Source organism: Desmodus rotundus, chromosome X, assembly GCF_022682495.2.
Source record: "Desmodus rotundus isolate HL8 chromosome X, HLdesRot8A.1, whole genome shotgun sequence".
Classification (NCBI taxonomy): Eukaryota; Metazoa; Chordata; class Mammalia; order Chiroptera; family Phyllostomidae; genus Desmodus; species Desmodus rotundus.
The window spans coordinates 83,274,658-83,288,389 of NC_071400.1; the positions used below are offsets into that span (position 1 = coordinate 83,274,658).

At 35.4% G+C, this 13,732-nt stretch overlaps 1 protein-coding gene across 1 annotated transcript in view; it reads right to left on the reverse strand.

Annotated features, from left to right (window-relative positions):
• Nucleotides 1–13,732, reverse strand: part of IL1RAPL1 (interleukin 1 receptor accessory protein like 1) — a 1,180,423-nt gene that overhangs the window by 255,090 nt on the left and 911,601 nt on the right. The window contains exon 6 of the mRNA XM_024569872.1: nucleotides 10,839–10,913. Coding sequence (XP_024425640.1) covers nucleotides 10,839–10,913 — 75 coding nt within the window. The remainder of the gene's footprint in view (nucleotides 1–10,838; nucleotides 10,914–13,732) is intronic.

The following is a 13,732-nucleotide window of genomic DNA, read 5'->3' on the forward strand; positions in this document are numbered from 1 at the left end:
TCCCTGTCGCGCTCCACCTCTATAAAATATGATGACATGCAGGGAGAAACAGAAAAGAAAAGGAAAATTCTAACATCCTTGAGGCCAGCACCACTCCTGCCTGTTAAGTGGTCTGTCACGTGTGATTAGAGGCCCAACAATGAAAATCCAGAACCTGTGGTTCTTCATGTGTCAGTTGTCTGGGCAGAAAAAGCTGGTGCAAAAAAAAAAAAATCCTCAAATAAACTTTTGCTTGAAATAGCCATCTGTTTGAGACAAAAATAAACTGTTTTTGCATTATTTTCCCTCTAAATTGTTTATCTACTTGCCTCAGTTCTTTTACCCATTTCCTGCACATGAATAGTAGCTGAGAGAAAATAAAGGCCTGTCTGCCCTGGAATCTGTCAACAGCAGAGTTCTTTCTCGATTTAACATTTCTTTCATACATAGTAATTGATGCTCACTTAACTTCACGTGAAGCTAATAGATCATGTATTTCTCTTAAGAGTCACTTATTTTATCTCCCATTAAATAAAAATGTGACTTCCACTCTCTAATTCATCACAAATCCTGATAAACAGCATTGAAGTGAAAATACATTATTCATGGAAAATAGAGACGGGCTTTTAGTTTTCAAAAAAAATCATTACATATTACATATATATCTAATAAAAATATTTGAATAATCTCTTTATACATTTAATAAGTGGCATAAAATTATGAAGCAAATATTTATACTGCTTATAAATAGGTTGTACATAATAAGCAGAGTGTATAATAGTTTTATTGCATTGCAAGTAATTTTAGCCAAAATTAGGTACGTTATTCAGAAAGCATTAAAAATTCAATCAATTAACTAAAAGTTATAAAGTTACCAAGATAATTAACATCAAATCAGAAATACATGTTCCTTAGGAACACTAAATTTTTTCCTTTAAAAAGAGAAAACAAAAACACTCTTGCTAAACTTTCCCTAAGCTATTTCACACAACGGCTGCTTACTGCCTATTTGGGGTAATTGTGTCAAATTTTCCTGGAACTCATCATATTCTAAGTGTCTTATTTCTAACAATGGTTTGATGTGGCAGGATGCATTCATATTAATATTTCTAGAAAGCAATGCACTTTCCTTTGTCTCTTCCTACTCAAATACCTGCCAACTTTCTATCAGCGCTATTCTTCAGTAAGAAAAAACTAAGGTCAGTGCCCTCCTTTTATTAAACTACAAACAAATATTCTCTGAGAATGAGAGCCTGTAGCCTGCCTGTATGTTTGAGGAGAAGACCATTTTGGTAAAGAGGAAGGGAGAGGAAATCACGGACTCTCCTGGAACTTAGGCCTCTTTCTCATGATCATTGTGGAGTGGAAGTGGGAGTGGGAAATATCTTATCACCAGATCATGCACCCAAGGCTTATTTCAATACAGATGAATCTTGGAAAGTAAAATTCTTTATCAAGCTTTTTTCTTTTCTTTTTTATTATTCAATCAGATAATACATGCTATAACTAGATTTTACAAATTTTAGCTGCTAAATTAAAAAAAATCCTTAGTGTTTCTGAGAAAGCCACATGGGGCTTATGTGTGGGGCACTGGAAAGAGGATGCTGCCCGAGAGTTTGCTGGGAGACTCAGGATTTAAAACCTTCTGGATACTCTTGTACATTGGCTTTCTCTGTCATGTTTTGGAGGATACATTTAGGCACATCTTAAAATATGAATGTTTAGGCATTTATAAGGTAGCAAATCAGGTTTCATTATATATACTTTGATATTAAAAAGGAAATCATTATTAAATATGTATGAATACATTAGGACAAAATAAGTGGTCAGCAGAATGGTGTGATGAGAAGGGCCATATGTGTTCCATAAGAATCAAAATTCAAAATGCTCCTTTGAAGTTGGAAATAAGAGCTCTCATCACAGCTGTCACTGTGGAGAAGCAAATGACACCATGGGCAGTCATTCTGTCAGGGTACATTTCAACAGAACCAAGGCAGAGAAAGTAGTGTGATGGTCCTCAAAGTGTCTCCCTCATGGAAATAAACTGTTTGGCCAAGATCGACCATGAGGTATTCTGGTTATTCAAATATTCTATCCTACCACATCGATTTTTAACGAATTAGATTTAAATGAAACACAGGTGATTCTGAAGTTGGTGAATAAAATTTAATATTTCCTCAGAGGAGGCAAAAAGTCACAATGGGGACATCAGTTTCCACTGACAGACAGGGGGAAGCCGTGTGCTGTGATGGATGGATGATCTTTCATCTGGGTTAGTTAGAAGCACTACTTGCTGATGAACCTCATCTCATGGAAATGTTAAAGACCTGTACTACCACAGAGAAAAGTTATACAGGTGATTATTCAATTACAAAAGGGTTCTTATGTAAAATTATTCACCACAGAGTTTCTTTAAATAGTATATTTCCCTTGTGCATATAAATCTTTCACTGGTCATTAGCTGCTTAAGAGAGACTGGGGGACAGAGCCTCTTAAAACTGATGTGTTAAGCCACTACTAACTAAAGATCAATCAAAAATGAAAGAAACCCTTCTCTGAATTTATGATGATTCAATATACCCACAAAGCTGTGGGAAGACACTAAGTTGGCAGAGTAAGGTATGGCTGGAATACTAAGTGTTTTAGCATTTAACCATAAAATAATGGTATCCTATTTTCATAATTATATTCAAGCACAAGTGATTTTTCATGAAGAGTCTGCATATAATTTAGGAAGGCTTAGTTATTTGGCCAAAATTCAAGAGGAAATTTATGGATGAAGAATTCTTTTTATAATCAAATTTTAAACGATGTGGGTCTTTTTATAGCTTCTATTTTAGTGAACATCAGTCATGTGGTACACACTCTTATTCGGAAACCTCTTTCAATATTCTACACCATAATGTCCTTCTGTGGGTTTATTTCTGATAAATTGGCATTTACTTTGCAAATTCAGAAGGAGTTCTTGTTAAATAGGATACTGATTGCATTTTTCTATGCTAGTAAATATTAATCATTAAGAAAGACTCAGAAAGCTTTGTGATAACAGTGCTTGTCAGAGAAAGAGCAGTATTTTTCTATTAAATGAATATGATTATTGCCAAAACCTTCAGGAGGAACTTGACAGGAATAATGGTTTGAAGCTTTGTTTTGTAAAATTATTCTTATGTTTCTTGTCTTAAGAAATATTATATCTGAATTTCTTAGGTTTAAAAACATATTTTTTCACTCTTACTCTCTTCTTGATGGTCCTTTATAAACTTGTGTGGCAAAGGGCCCATTACATGGCCTTTTTTAAAAGATGGGAATCATTGTCTTCTTTTATAACCATGCACTTATTGTGTGCATTTGGATAGAGTTGTGGAAGAATTAATTAATCAAAAATCAATAATTTCTTTAAGATTAAGTCTCACTCAAGTGGAAAATTTAGGATGTATATTGTGCTCTTAGAAGGGAGATGAAAATCAATTTACTAAAATATTATCCATCCTATAATGAAGCCCATGTCTACTACCATAGTTGTTACTCCAGCAAGAATAAAAGCATGATAAAATAATCATTGGTATGCAAAATGCATTTCAGGAAACTTCTAGATATAGCATTCAAATATCTCAATTACTGGCAGTAAGCATGCATTGACTAATATACACCAGGCAATGTACTAGTCTTTACATGCATGATCTCATTAAATGCCCACACCAACTCCATAGAGGGATGTATTATTCTGGTGCTTTTTTTATTGATTAGGAAAATGAGGGCTGTTTGTTCAATGTTACACTAGTAGTATGTAGCAGAGCTGGAGTGTCACCTACATCTGTCTGACAGAATGACCTAAACTTGGAACCACCACCATATGCTGCCTCTTTATTATAACCAAAATAATAATAATAATAATAATGTGATATAAGTTTGTTTCCATTAATAATAAAGTGATATGTTTGTCTCCATAAATTTGTGATATAAAACATTTAACCAATTTTGTTCTCTGTTTTCTCATCAGTTAAAGAGAAGGATTTGACTTAACTACCAAAGCCCCTCCATTTTCTAAAGTTCTTAAATCTAGGATTGTGAAGAGTTATACATATTTAGTTTATTAATTGGCCAGCAACAAATAAAATAGCATTTTTAGTGCTGCAGCAAAAGAGCAATGTTCATGAGTCACGTCGATACCCAGCAAAGCAGACCAGAACCAGACCAGGAGTTGGAAATTTCAGTGGACTTTGCACACTGGTTTTGCGACAACGCTCTTTCCTGGATCGTTTCTTCCCCCTCCCATCTTCTCCCGCCTGGCCAGTTGCCAAGGTAAGAATAAGCAGGCTCACATACATTGTCTCTATTCCAATTTTAGTGCATTTTAACAAGTGCTTCACCTGGCTTCCAAACTGTCAGGTACCAATAGTCCACAGTAACTGTTCTAACCTCCATCGCCATCTTTGGGTTTCTAGCCTTTTCCAGCACTAGGCCTTAAGCACTTAGCACTTATAAGGAAATTCAACTTCCACTTAGATGGCAATTTTTAAAGCAAACATGCAAATTGTATTTTTCTCTCAAGCTAATCCTCCTCTCTGGCACTAAAGAAAGACATTGATTTTGAGAATCTGCAAGGTTCATAGAAGTTAGGTCATACAATGATCTAGGGATACTAACACCAGCTTCCATTTATTGATTTATCATATGTTTCAGGATATGAAATGTTAACTAAATACTAACATGAAAAACATTCCTCTTCAGGTTTGACTCATAATTTTTAATGTGCTTTTGGTTTCCAAAGTAACATATCAGACCACAACTGTTAAGAGTTATTACTTTCATTTATCACGGCATGATAAATTTGGCTTCAGTAGAACTAAACACCATCAGTTTAAATAATTATAACAGCACTGAGTATTTGCCTTTACATAATTTAATTATGATGTCCATTTGTCCAGAAGCTCTGATTTATATCTAACAGGCTTTACTTCAGACAGTAGAACTATGCTGATCTGCATGTCTTCCCAAAGTGGGCAACAATTCCATCACTTTTCATCTACATCTTGGACTTTGGATACAGATCTTTGTATCCAGCAAAAAGGGAACTTTTATGGTTTTTTTTTTTAAAAAATGAGTTTATCTGTGAAAATATGTTTTCTACATTCCCTACGGTGCAGTAAAACCAAAGTCAATAGCATTACATTTGCTCACGACAACCAGAGGAGTGATTGTGAATGAGAAACCCAGTCAAAGATGACTTCCCTACCTCTGGAGAGCAAGGTCAAATGTGCATCATTTGCACACCTCAGCAGCAAAGTATTCTTTTGGCAGCAACAGTACTATAGGGGGCTTTCAGAGTTAGGTATCAAATTCAACACCTGAATTGTTTTGTTTTTAGGGTATTGATATTAAGTACGGCCCTGCCTCACAAAGGAAAGAGAGGCTTCCCAATTTGAGTAAGACAGAGTGGTCACTATTCAGAAAAAGTGTGTTTTGTTGCAAGAAAATAGCAGCTATGAAAATCTAGACCTAGATAGCAAATGTTAGAGGGCTGTATTTCACTTTATAAAATAATTCCCTATAAGTTGTCCTTGGATTAAAAATTCAACTAGCATATTTGTAATAAAACACATTCCATGCACAATATATTTATACACACTGCTGCAGAACCTATAAAGCATTAGAGTGCTTCAATATCTAATTATTTTAACAATGCAGTGAATGAAACATAATTTACATGACAAGGGATTTTCCTATAAAATATCAATCAGGCTCTATTACATAGTGTATGGACATTTTCCCCTCAGTCTACTTGAAATTTAAAATTCTGCAAATGATAATATGGTGTAACAGGGTAGGTAGGGTGTGCCAGTTAAGTTCTAGTGTTCTAGTGTGACATTTTATTTGAACTAGTGTGTACTTAAATTGGATAAAGTTACACATGTGTATTTGTGTAGTTAGTTGCTCAGGTACGTAAGTGTTGGTTTTCTTTTTTTAATCTTCAGCTGAGGATATGTTTATTGATAGGAGAGGGAGAGGCGGAGGGAGAGAGAGAGAGAGAGAGAGAGAGAGAGAGAGAGAGAGAGAGAGAAACATCCATCGGTTGCCTCCTGTCGGTGCCCTGACCAGAGATGGAACCTGCAACCTTTTGGTGCAGGGGACCATACTCCAACCAACTGAGCCACCCAGCCATGGCCATAAGTGTTTGCTTTTTAATAAACTTAACAAATGAAAGTAAATACTAAAGGAAAAAAGAGTACTGTCTGGCAGCCTTATTCAGTCTAGTTTTATTATTTTCTCTTGCAGAAAATGTGGACATAGGTGCCCTTTGTTGCAAGCACACCTCAGCATCAATTAGTATTTATTGCCCTTCCCTGTGCCCAGAGCACATCACAAAATTACTGTGTACTTTATCAGAAAACAGAATGTAGCAGAAGTTCTCAGTTGAGCATTAAAATATCCCAGGGAAGAAAATGGATAGACACTTTTGAAATTTGATTAGGTTTATATATTTCATCAACCATAGACACTTACATAAATGGACAAGGGTTATTTGAAACTCTTCAAATGTGGATAACCTTGAAAAAAAGAGAGGCCACTTGGACTCAGTGAGTGAAAAGAGAGAAGAAGAGGTAAGAGAGAGGAGGGAAAAATGATTCTGATGTTGAAGGAAAGTCACTTTTCCCTCAAGAGGTCCATGTTACAAAGGTATCATTTCATTAATTTTATTAATTATTAAAAAGTTATTATATTCATTGTATATTTGTGGTGAGAGTGTATACACCTACTCTAGTAAGAATTCTGAAAATATGTAGCAAGAAACAATATTATTTCCTTTTACCCAGTATTTTTTCTTTTAAGAATCTGTCATATTCAAATAACCATAAAGCCAGGGGCCAATGTACAGGTAAAGACCTTTGCATCATTATTTATAATGAAGTTGGAAAAATAAAAATTTCAACCATATAAGAAACTATGACATTCACATAGATATCATGTAGCCATTAAAAGGGGTATTTTCTGAGAATATTTAATAAGAGCAGAATGTTTTTACGATATAAAGTGTAAGAACAGGATTCTTTTCTGTATCCCCCCAAATTTCTACCATTAACCAGTATAATTATTTTTTAAAGCAAAAACCAAAATTTAAACACAGTTATATCTACATCTGGATGCATAACGATAACTTTCAGTAAACTCTGAGCTGTAAAATAACATGTGCCTCATTAGGTCAAGGATGGGATGAATTTCTACTCTTCAAAAGTCTGGTAATGATAAATATAACAACCTCGATTCTGGAAGGTTCTGAAAATGGGCTCCTGGCCATAGCGAGAAGGCCACATTTCTGACTGCCATTCTCAGGGGTCAAACTCAGCATGACAATGGTGTCTGTCTTATGAGTCCCTGAACTACAGCTGCCTGAAAGGACTAAGTGAGGCTCACCCCCCAGACGGAACTTCAGAATTGCACAGTGTGATTTCCGGGCCTTTTGCCCAAGAAAGTGCTGTCCATATATTTGCTGATTCCTGAAAGTTATTTTAAGAGGACAAAATTCTTTTTCTTTCACATTAGAAATGACACAGAGATGCCAGTTAAAATGGAAACGTTGTTCTGTGACCACATATTGACTGAAATTCAAACCTTCAATTTACATAATTTGTATGAATCTAGTTACCATTTAATTTTTCCCTAAGTACTTTGCTTTTTTTGTGCATTTTGCTCTCTGTGCTGGAACAGGTTAAAATGATCACTATCAGAACCCTTCCAGTTTTGAGAAGATGATGGAATTAAAAGAAAAGGGGGGCACAAGGGATGTTGAAAGGGAAAGTAGGCATGGCCAGCAAATAGCAGGGAAACAAGAGTTTGGAAGTGAAGACAAATCCATGCATTTCATGACTTTTATCTGTCCTTATAAATGCATTTTATGTACTTGACGACTAACTGGAGAACTGATGGCTTTGCAATGACCAAGGTCAAGTAGTTGTGCGTGTAACTTCTCCAGGGTGCTCAGGTTAGGTCATCAGACACATACCAGCTCAGCTTTGTGTATTTTCTGATTATTGTTCTTAGACTATAACTCATATGACAGTTTTATTATCCTCTGAAGTCAAAGTTGAGTCAGTTTTAGGACAATGTTGAGTCAGACCCCTGAGCTCTTGGTTGTTAAACCTCATTTGGAGATTCCTGCTTCTCATAAGCATAGGTTCCCCTTACAGGTTCGCTATTTGTGGTCCTGACCACAGTCTTTACTCCCACCCATGACTCTTCACTCAGCCCCTTTCTTATGATATGATATCACATTTTGAGCCTGTTGGAATTGATATCTTTTTCAAGTCTAGAAAGAGCAAACATTAAATCTCCAAGGAGGTGAAAATTCAAAGACCTCATGTTCCTCTTGTCACTTTAATAATAGCCATGGCCAGGCATCTTGAATCAGTTTTTTTTTGTCCTCAATATTATTTCCTATTTTCACTTATTCTGTGTGATCAGCTCTTCACCTACTCCAATACTATTGCAGTAACAACACTAGAAAGGTAGTTATTTCAAATCAACTGGTACTCAGAAACCCAAGGATTAAGATTAAATGATTTATAGTATCCACTGAGAACTGGGATCAGAAAATAAAACAAAACAAAACTTGTATACAAAACTTGGAGTGAGAATTTGGATTAAAATTATAAGTCATCTTCAGAATAAAGACTACAGATGTAATAATCTTTTCCAATGGCATATGCAAAGTTATAGGGCCAAAATATGATGATGGTTTTGAACTTCTAAAATGATTTTAGTCAATGGATTTCTAACCCTGGAAATACACATACTAACTAACCTTGAGGAAAGCACATGTGCTAGATTTATACAAGTCAGGGTATTAACATGCTTCTTTGATGGTACACCAAACCGTTGGATCCAAAAGAATCCAAATCCCTGGTTGGCATCTCTAGTTTACCTGGTGTTTACAGAGAACTGGCATTCCTTTTGGCAGTGATGATAAAGGAATGAGAATATGTCCTGGAACATTTTGATAGCAGCCATGCTCATTTTATTCCAATGAATATCCACTCAACCCTTCCAACGTGCATGAGAATTTTCATATTTTCAAATTGATTTGATTATCTTTATAATTTTGGTGCACAAAAAAAGTAATTTTTAAAGGGAAATCTTTAAAATAATTTATTTCATTTTGTAAGATGTCTTAGTCGGAAGTAGAGAATAATCCGATGTATTCCAAATTCAGGGACAATATCAGGAAAGCCAACAAGCAGTCAACAATCATGAAATTATTTTAATTATTTTGTCAACTGAAAACATACAATTAATTTCATTGTCACTATGCTCATTACTGAAAAGTGGTACCATAAACAAATCCTTCCTGGCCCAAGATTTTATGGTTTTGAATGACTCCTTAGAAGTGCATCTCCCTATGAGTTATTGAAAGGTCTGTATGAGCATGGCCACCTATGAGAATTTATATTTCAAAATATTTTTAGAAAGTAACAATCAAATCTAATATGCATCAATATACCCTAGCATGAGTAAAGAGTGTGAAACAATTTTAATATACCTGCTTGTTTCATATACAGTATTGCTTTAATGCTGCTTTCAGTCTTCCACATCAAAATATGGGCAATTATAATACTATTTTACTTGCGTGTATATGGCGTTAATTCAATGGTTTTGGTGTACCATCAAAGAAGCATGTTAATACCCTGACTTGTATAAATCCGGCACGTGTTCTTTCCTCAAGGTTAGTTAGTATGTATATTTCCAGGGTTAGAAATCCATTGACTAAAATCATTTTAGAAGTTCAAAACCATCATCATATTTTGGCTCTATAACTTTGCATATGCCATTGGAAAAGATTATTACATCTGTAGTCTTTATTCTGAAGATGATTTATAATTTTAATCCAAATTCTCACTCAAAGAATAATAATATCAATAGTAAGTTAAGGGATGGGCTGTCAATTCTTTTGTAGCTGTATACAGTACGTGCATCTTTACTCTCAATGGTCAATGTAGAAAAAGTTCCTTAACTATCAAGAATATATGGTTAAATCCAGACTTTTGGCAATCTCTTATATCATACCACAAAAATAAATAATTTTCTGCTGAAGTTGATGATATATACATGCATACTATATTTAAAATATAAATAAGAACTAAAATAATATAATTAAATGTGCTATGTATATTTATAATTAAGATGGGAAAGTTTTCATAATCTGGTATGACAACATAGAGAAACCAAACACAAAAATTATAGACTAAACTCTGAGACAATTATATTAGAATTCTGATTTGTGGACAACTGGATACATTTATCAAATTGTGTCCTGTCCACGTTCTTATGTCCCAAGCCTATCAGTCCTTTAACCAAAGCCACTCGCTCATATTTTATTCATATATTAACCATAACTTAACTACCACGAATAATATCTACTATATTTGATTAAATAAAAATAATTTTAACTGTAATGATAACATTTATTTTTATGAATGTGTACCTTTTCCCCCAATTTTCAAAAACTGTATTGTCATATATTTAATAATAGACAAGTCAAACAGTTCCATATTGTCTGCTTTAAAACCAGTTCAAGTTTCAGAAAATGACAACATAACACCATCAGGAAAACTTTCAGCCCATTTCATTTCCCAACAAACATCTAAATGACACATGAGATTTTACATCCATTATGCCCAGCTTGGTCTTAATGCATGCACTGCAGAGGATGGGATGGTCCATGTTTGCTGGTATTTTCTACTTTTGCTCCCTTTAAATACACACAGGAAGGGCTCAGAGTCTACATCAGGTTACAGTCTAGCCTTATTGACTGTCAGAATGTATACTGAGAAACAGGTATTGACTGGAATTAAGGAGTCACTCACCCAGCTGAGTCTCCTGAATTGTCAGTTTGCTTTCCACAGGATACAAAAGCTTGGGCGGCTTATCAGTGAGAGGAGCTGGAAAAATAATAATAACACCAACTATAGTTAGCTGCATGAAGTGAGGGATAGAACACAGTTTATTTTCCTAAATATCTTTCACTCTCAGAGTAGTGTGTCAAAGCATTCTGCTAAGTCACGACTTATGTATTGCAGGCAGTACCTTCAGGCAAACTGAAGAGCTGTTAGATTGTACATGAGTCCAATACAACCTTTCCAAATTGACAGTCACATGAAACTGTCTAAGTACTGAATCTGGATTGCACACTCTTTAAGAATATGTGTTTTACCACATCTTTTCAATTTGTACATTTTTTCCTGTTTAAAGCATACTTTACATTTACTCTGTTAATGAAAGCTACACATGATACATGTACCAGGCATTTCAGTGATTTTTTTGGCATAATGTTGCCTCATTCTTCTTATTCCCATTCCTAATTTCCACACCCTGGATCGCACTGCCTCAAAACCCATAACTTAGGAATTAGACTATTTCTTACACACACACTATAAATGGGGTAGTGATATGACATTAAAGTAGTATCAATACAAGCTGCACACTCCAACATGCATACAATTATTCACCAAGGTCATGTTTTTAAATGATACTTTCCATTTAGTCAAAACCTCTTATTAGCATTATCTGTTACATTTTACCATATTTATTACTTATTTGCATGATATACTCTCTTCAATTTTTAAATTTCCATACATTTCTACTCTGTGCGCTCATCAACTCATCAATTATCATACTACATATCTAACAGTTTCTTATTAAGCATCTTGAAAATAGTTTTCCCACTGCATATTGCATTCCTAGCTAAACTAGACTATCTGGACCTTAGACAAATAGCCAGTTCTCCTTCATTAAGCCTCCCTCCCCAGCCTCACTGATTGAAATGCCAAGGTCCCTTGAAATCTGTCACTGCAACTTTCATTCTCTAGCAAGTACAGAAGTGATCCTTTAAGGGCTGCTGAACTAAATGTTTCTGCTTTGAGGGCTTCCTTCCTTCCTTGCCAGGAGGACACACCAGTTGGTTGATAACTGGGAGGCTAATCTAGTCAGCAGTGCCGGGACTTGGCCACATGTCCTTATCACCAGAGGATTCAAGAATTCAATCTGCTTCAGCCACTCACCCCCATTTCTCTGTAACAGAAAACACAGCTGGCACAAATGGATGATGCACCCCAACTCAGAAAAACAGGATGAGTTTTAAGAGTCCTGGTTTGGGAGACCAACTGCACGTAGGATCAATCGCTTTTGTTCATAACTAATTGAATGTATTATTCATTCACCTTTGTTAATATTTCACACAGGGATGGGGATGAAAGGGAAGGGAAATTTGGGTTGATAGGATATCAATTACTGTGAAATTCTTGTCAAACATTTAACATCACTCTAATTCAGCTTAAGTACTCTTATTTCTTACCTACAGTGATATTAACAGATTTTTATTCTCCTACCAGCTAAATAAGTAGATTATTCACTAAATGCTGGCAAAATAGTTCACCATTAGTAGGTCAAAACGCCATATTCCTTAGGCTCTGGTTATCAAATGCTTTCAATGAACTTGAAAACCAACTATGGTATCCAAATAAGAGGCTTATTCAGCAAATTAACTCAGTTCACAAGATCTTGTGATTATGCAGTTTCAAGTAGACAACTCAACAGTTTGTTATAGAAAGCAGCTGAAAGAAATGTTCCTGTTCAAACACATTTGCTGCTAATTTATAGTAAGAGAAAAGATCTTTTGAGAAAGATAATAAACTCCTATGGAGCACATTCATTCAGAAGCAGAAAATGCTTGTGTGCTTCTCCACCCCAACCATGACATAGTGTTACTTCCTTAACACCTTTCATATAATTCTCAGGCAACAACTCCAGTCAGCAGAGGAATTGTACAATGTTGGAGCTAGAGAAAATGATATGCTTATTAAGATTTTTGAGTTTTTAAAATGTGTTCTCTAAAGTCCTGATTTCCACAGTGCCCCCCCTGGGCAGATGAAGACCGAGATAAGGGGTGGTCGGTGGGGCTTACCTCCATGCGCCCCTCTCTTTGTACCTCAGAGACAAAGTAGCTCTGCCTTTTATTTGTTAGACGTCAGCACTTTACCCAAGATTTTAACCAAAATAAATTAAGTAATGTATGAATGGATAAAGAAGATGTGGTATGTATATGTATACATACACACACACATACAATGAAACAGGACTCAAAAGTACAAAAATAAAATAATATAAAATCCTGCCATTTGTGACAACATGTATGGACCCAGAGGGTATTATGCTAATGAAATGAGACAAAGAAAGACAAATGCCACATGACTTCATTTATATGTGAAAGTTTTTAAAGATTTTATTTATTTATTTTTAGAGAGAGGGGAAGGGAGGGAGGAGGAGAGGGAAACATCAATGTGTGGTGGCCTCTCACATACCCCCAACTAGGGACCTGGCCCGCAACCCAGACATGTGCTCTGAGTGAGAATTGAACCGGTGACCCTTTGGTTCGCAGCCCATGCTCAATCCACTGAGCTATACCAGCCAGGGCTATATGTGAAAAATTTTTAAAAAATCAAAACAAATGAACAAACAAAACAAAAAGCGGCTCATAGAAAGAAAGAAGAAGCTAATGGTTACCAGAGGGAGGAGGGTGGAGAGATGAGTGAAAAGGGGAAGAAGAATATAGTTAATAAGCGTGATAACTCTGCATGGTGACAGATGGTTACCAGTCTTAGTGTGGTGATCACATTGTAAGAAATATAAATGTCAAACCACTATGTTGTATACTTTAATATAGTATTGTATGCCAACTGTAGTTTAGTAAAAAAAAATTTTT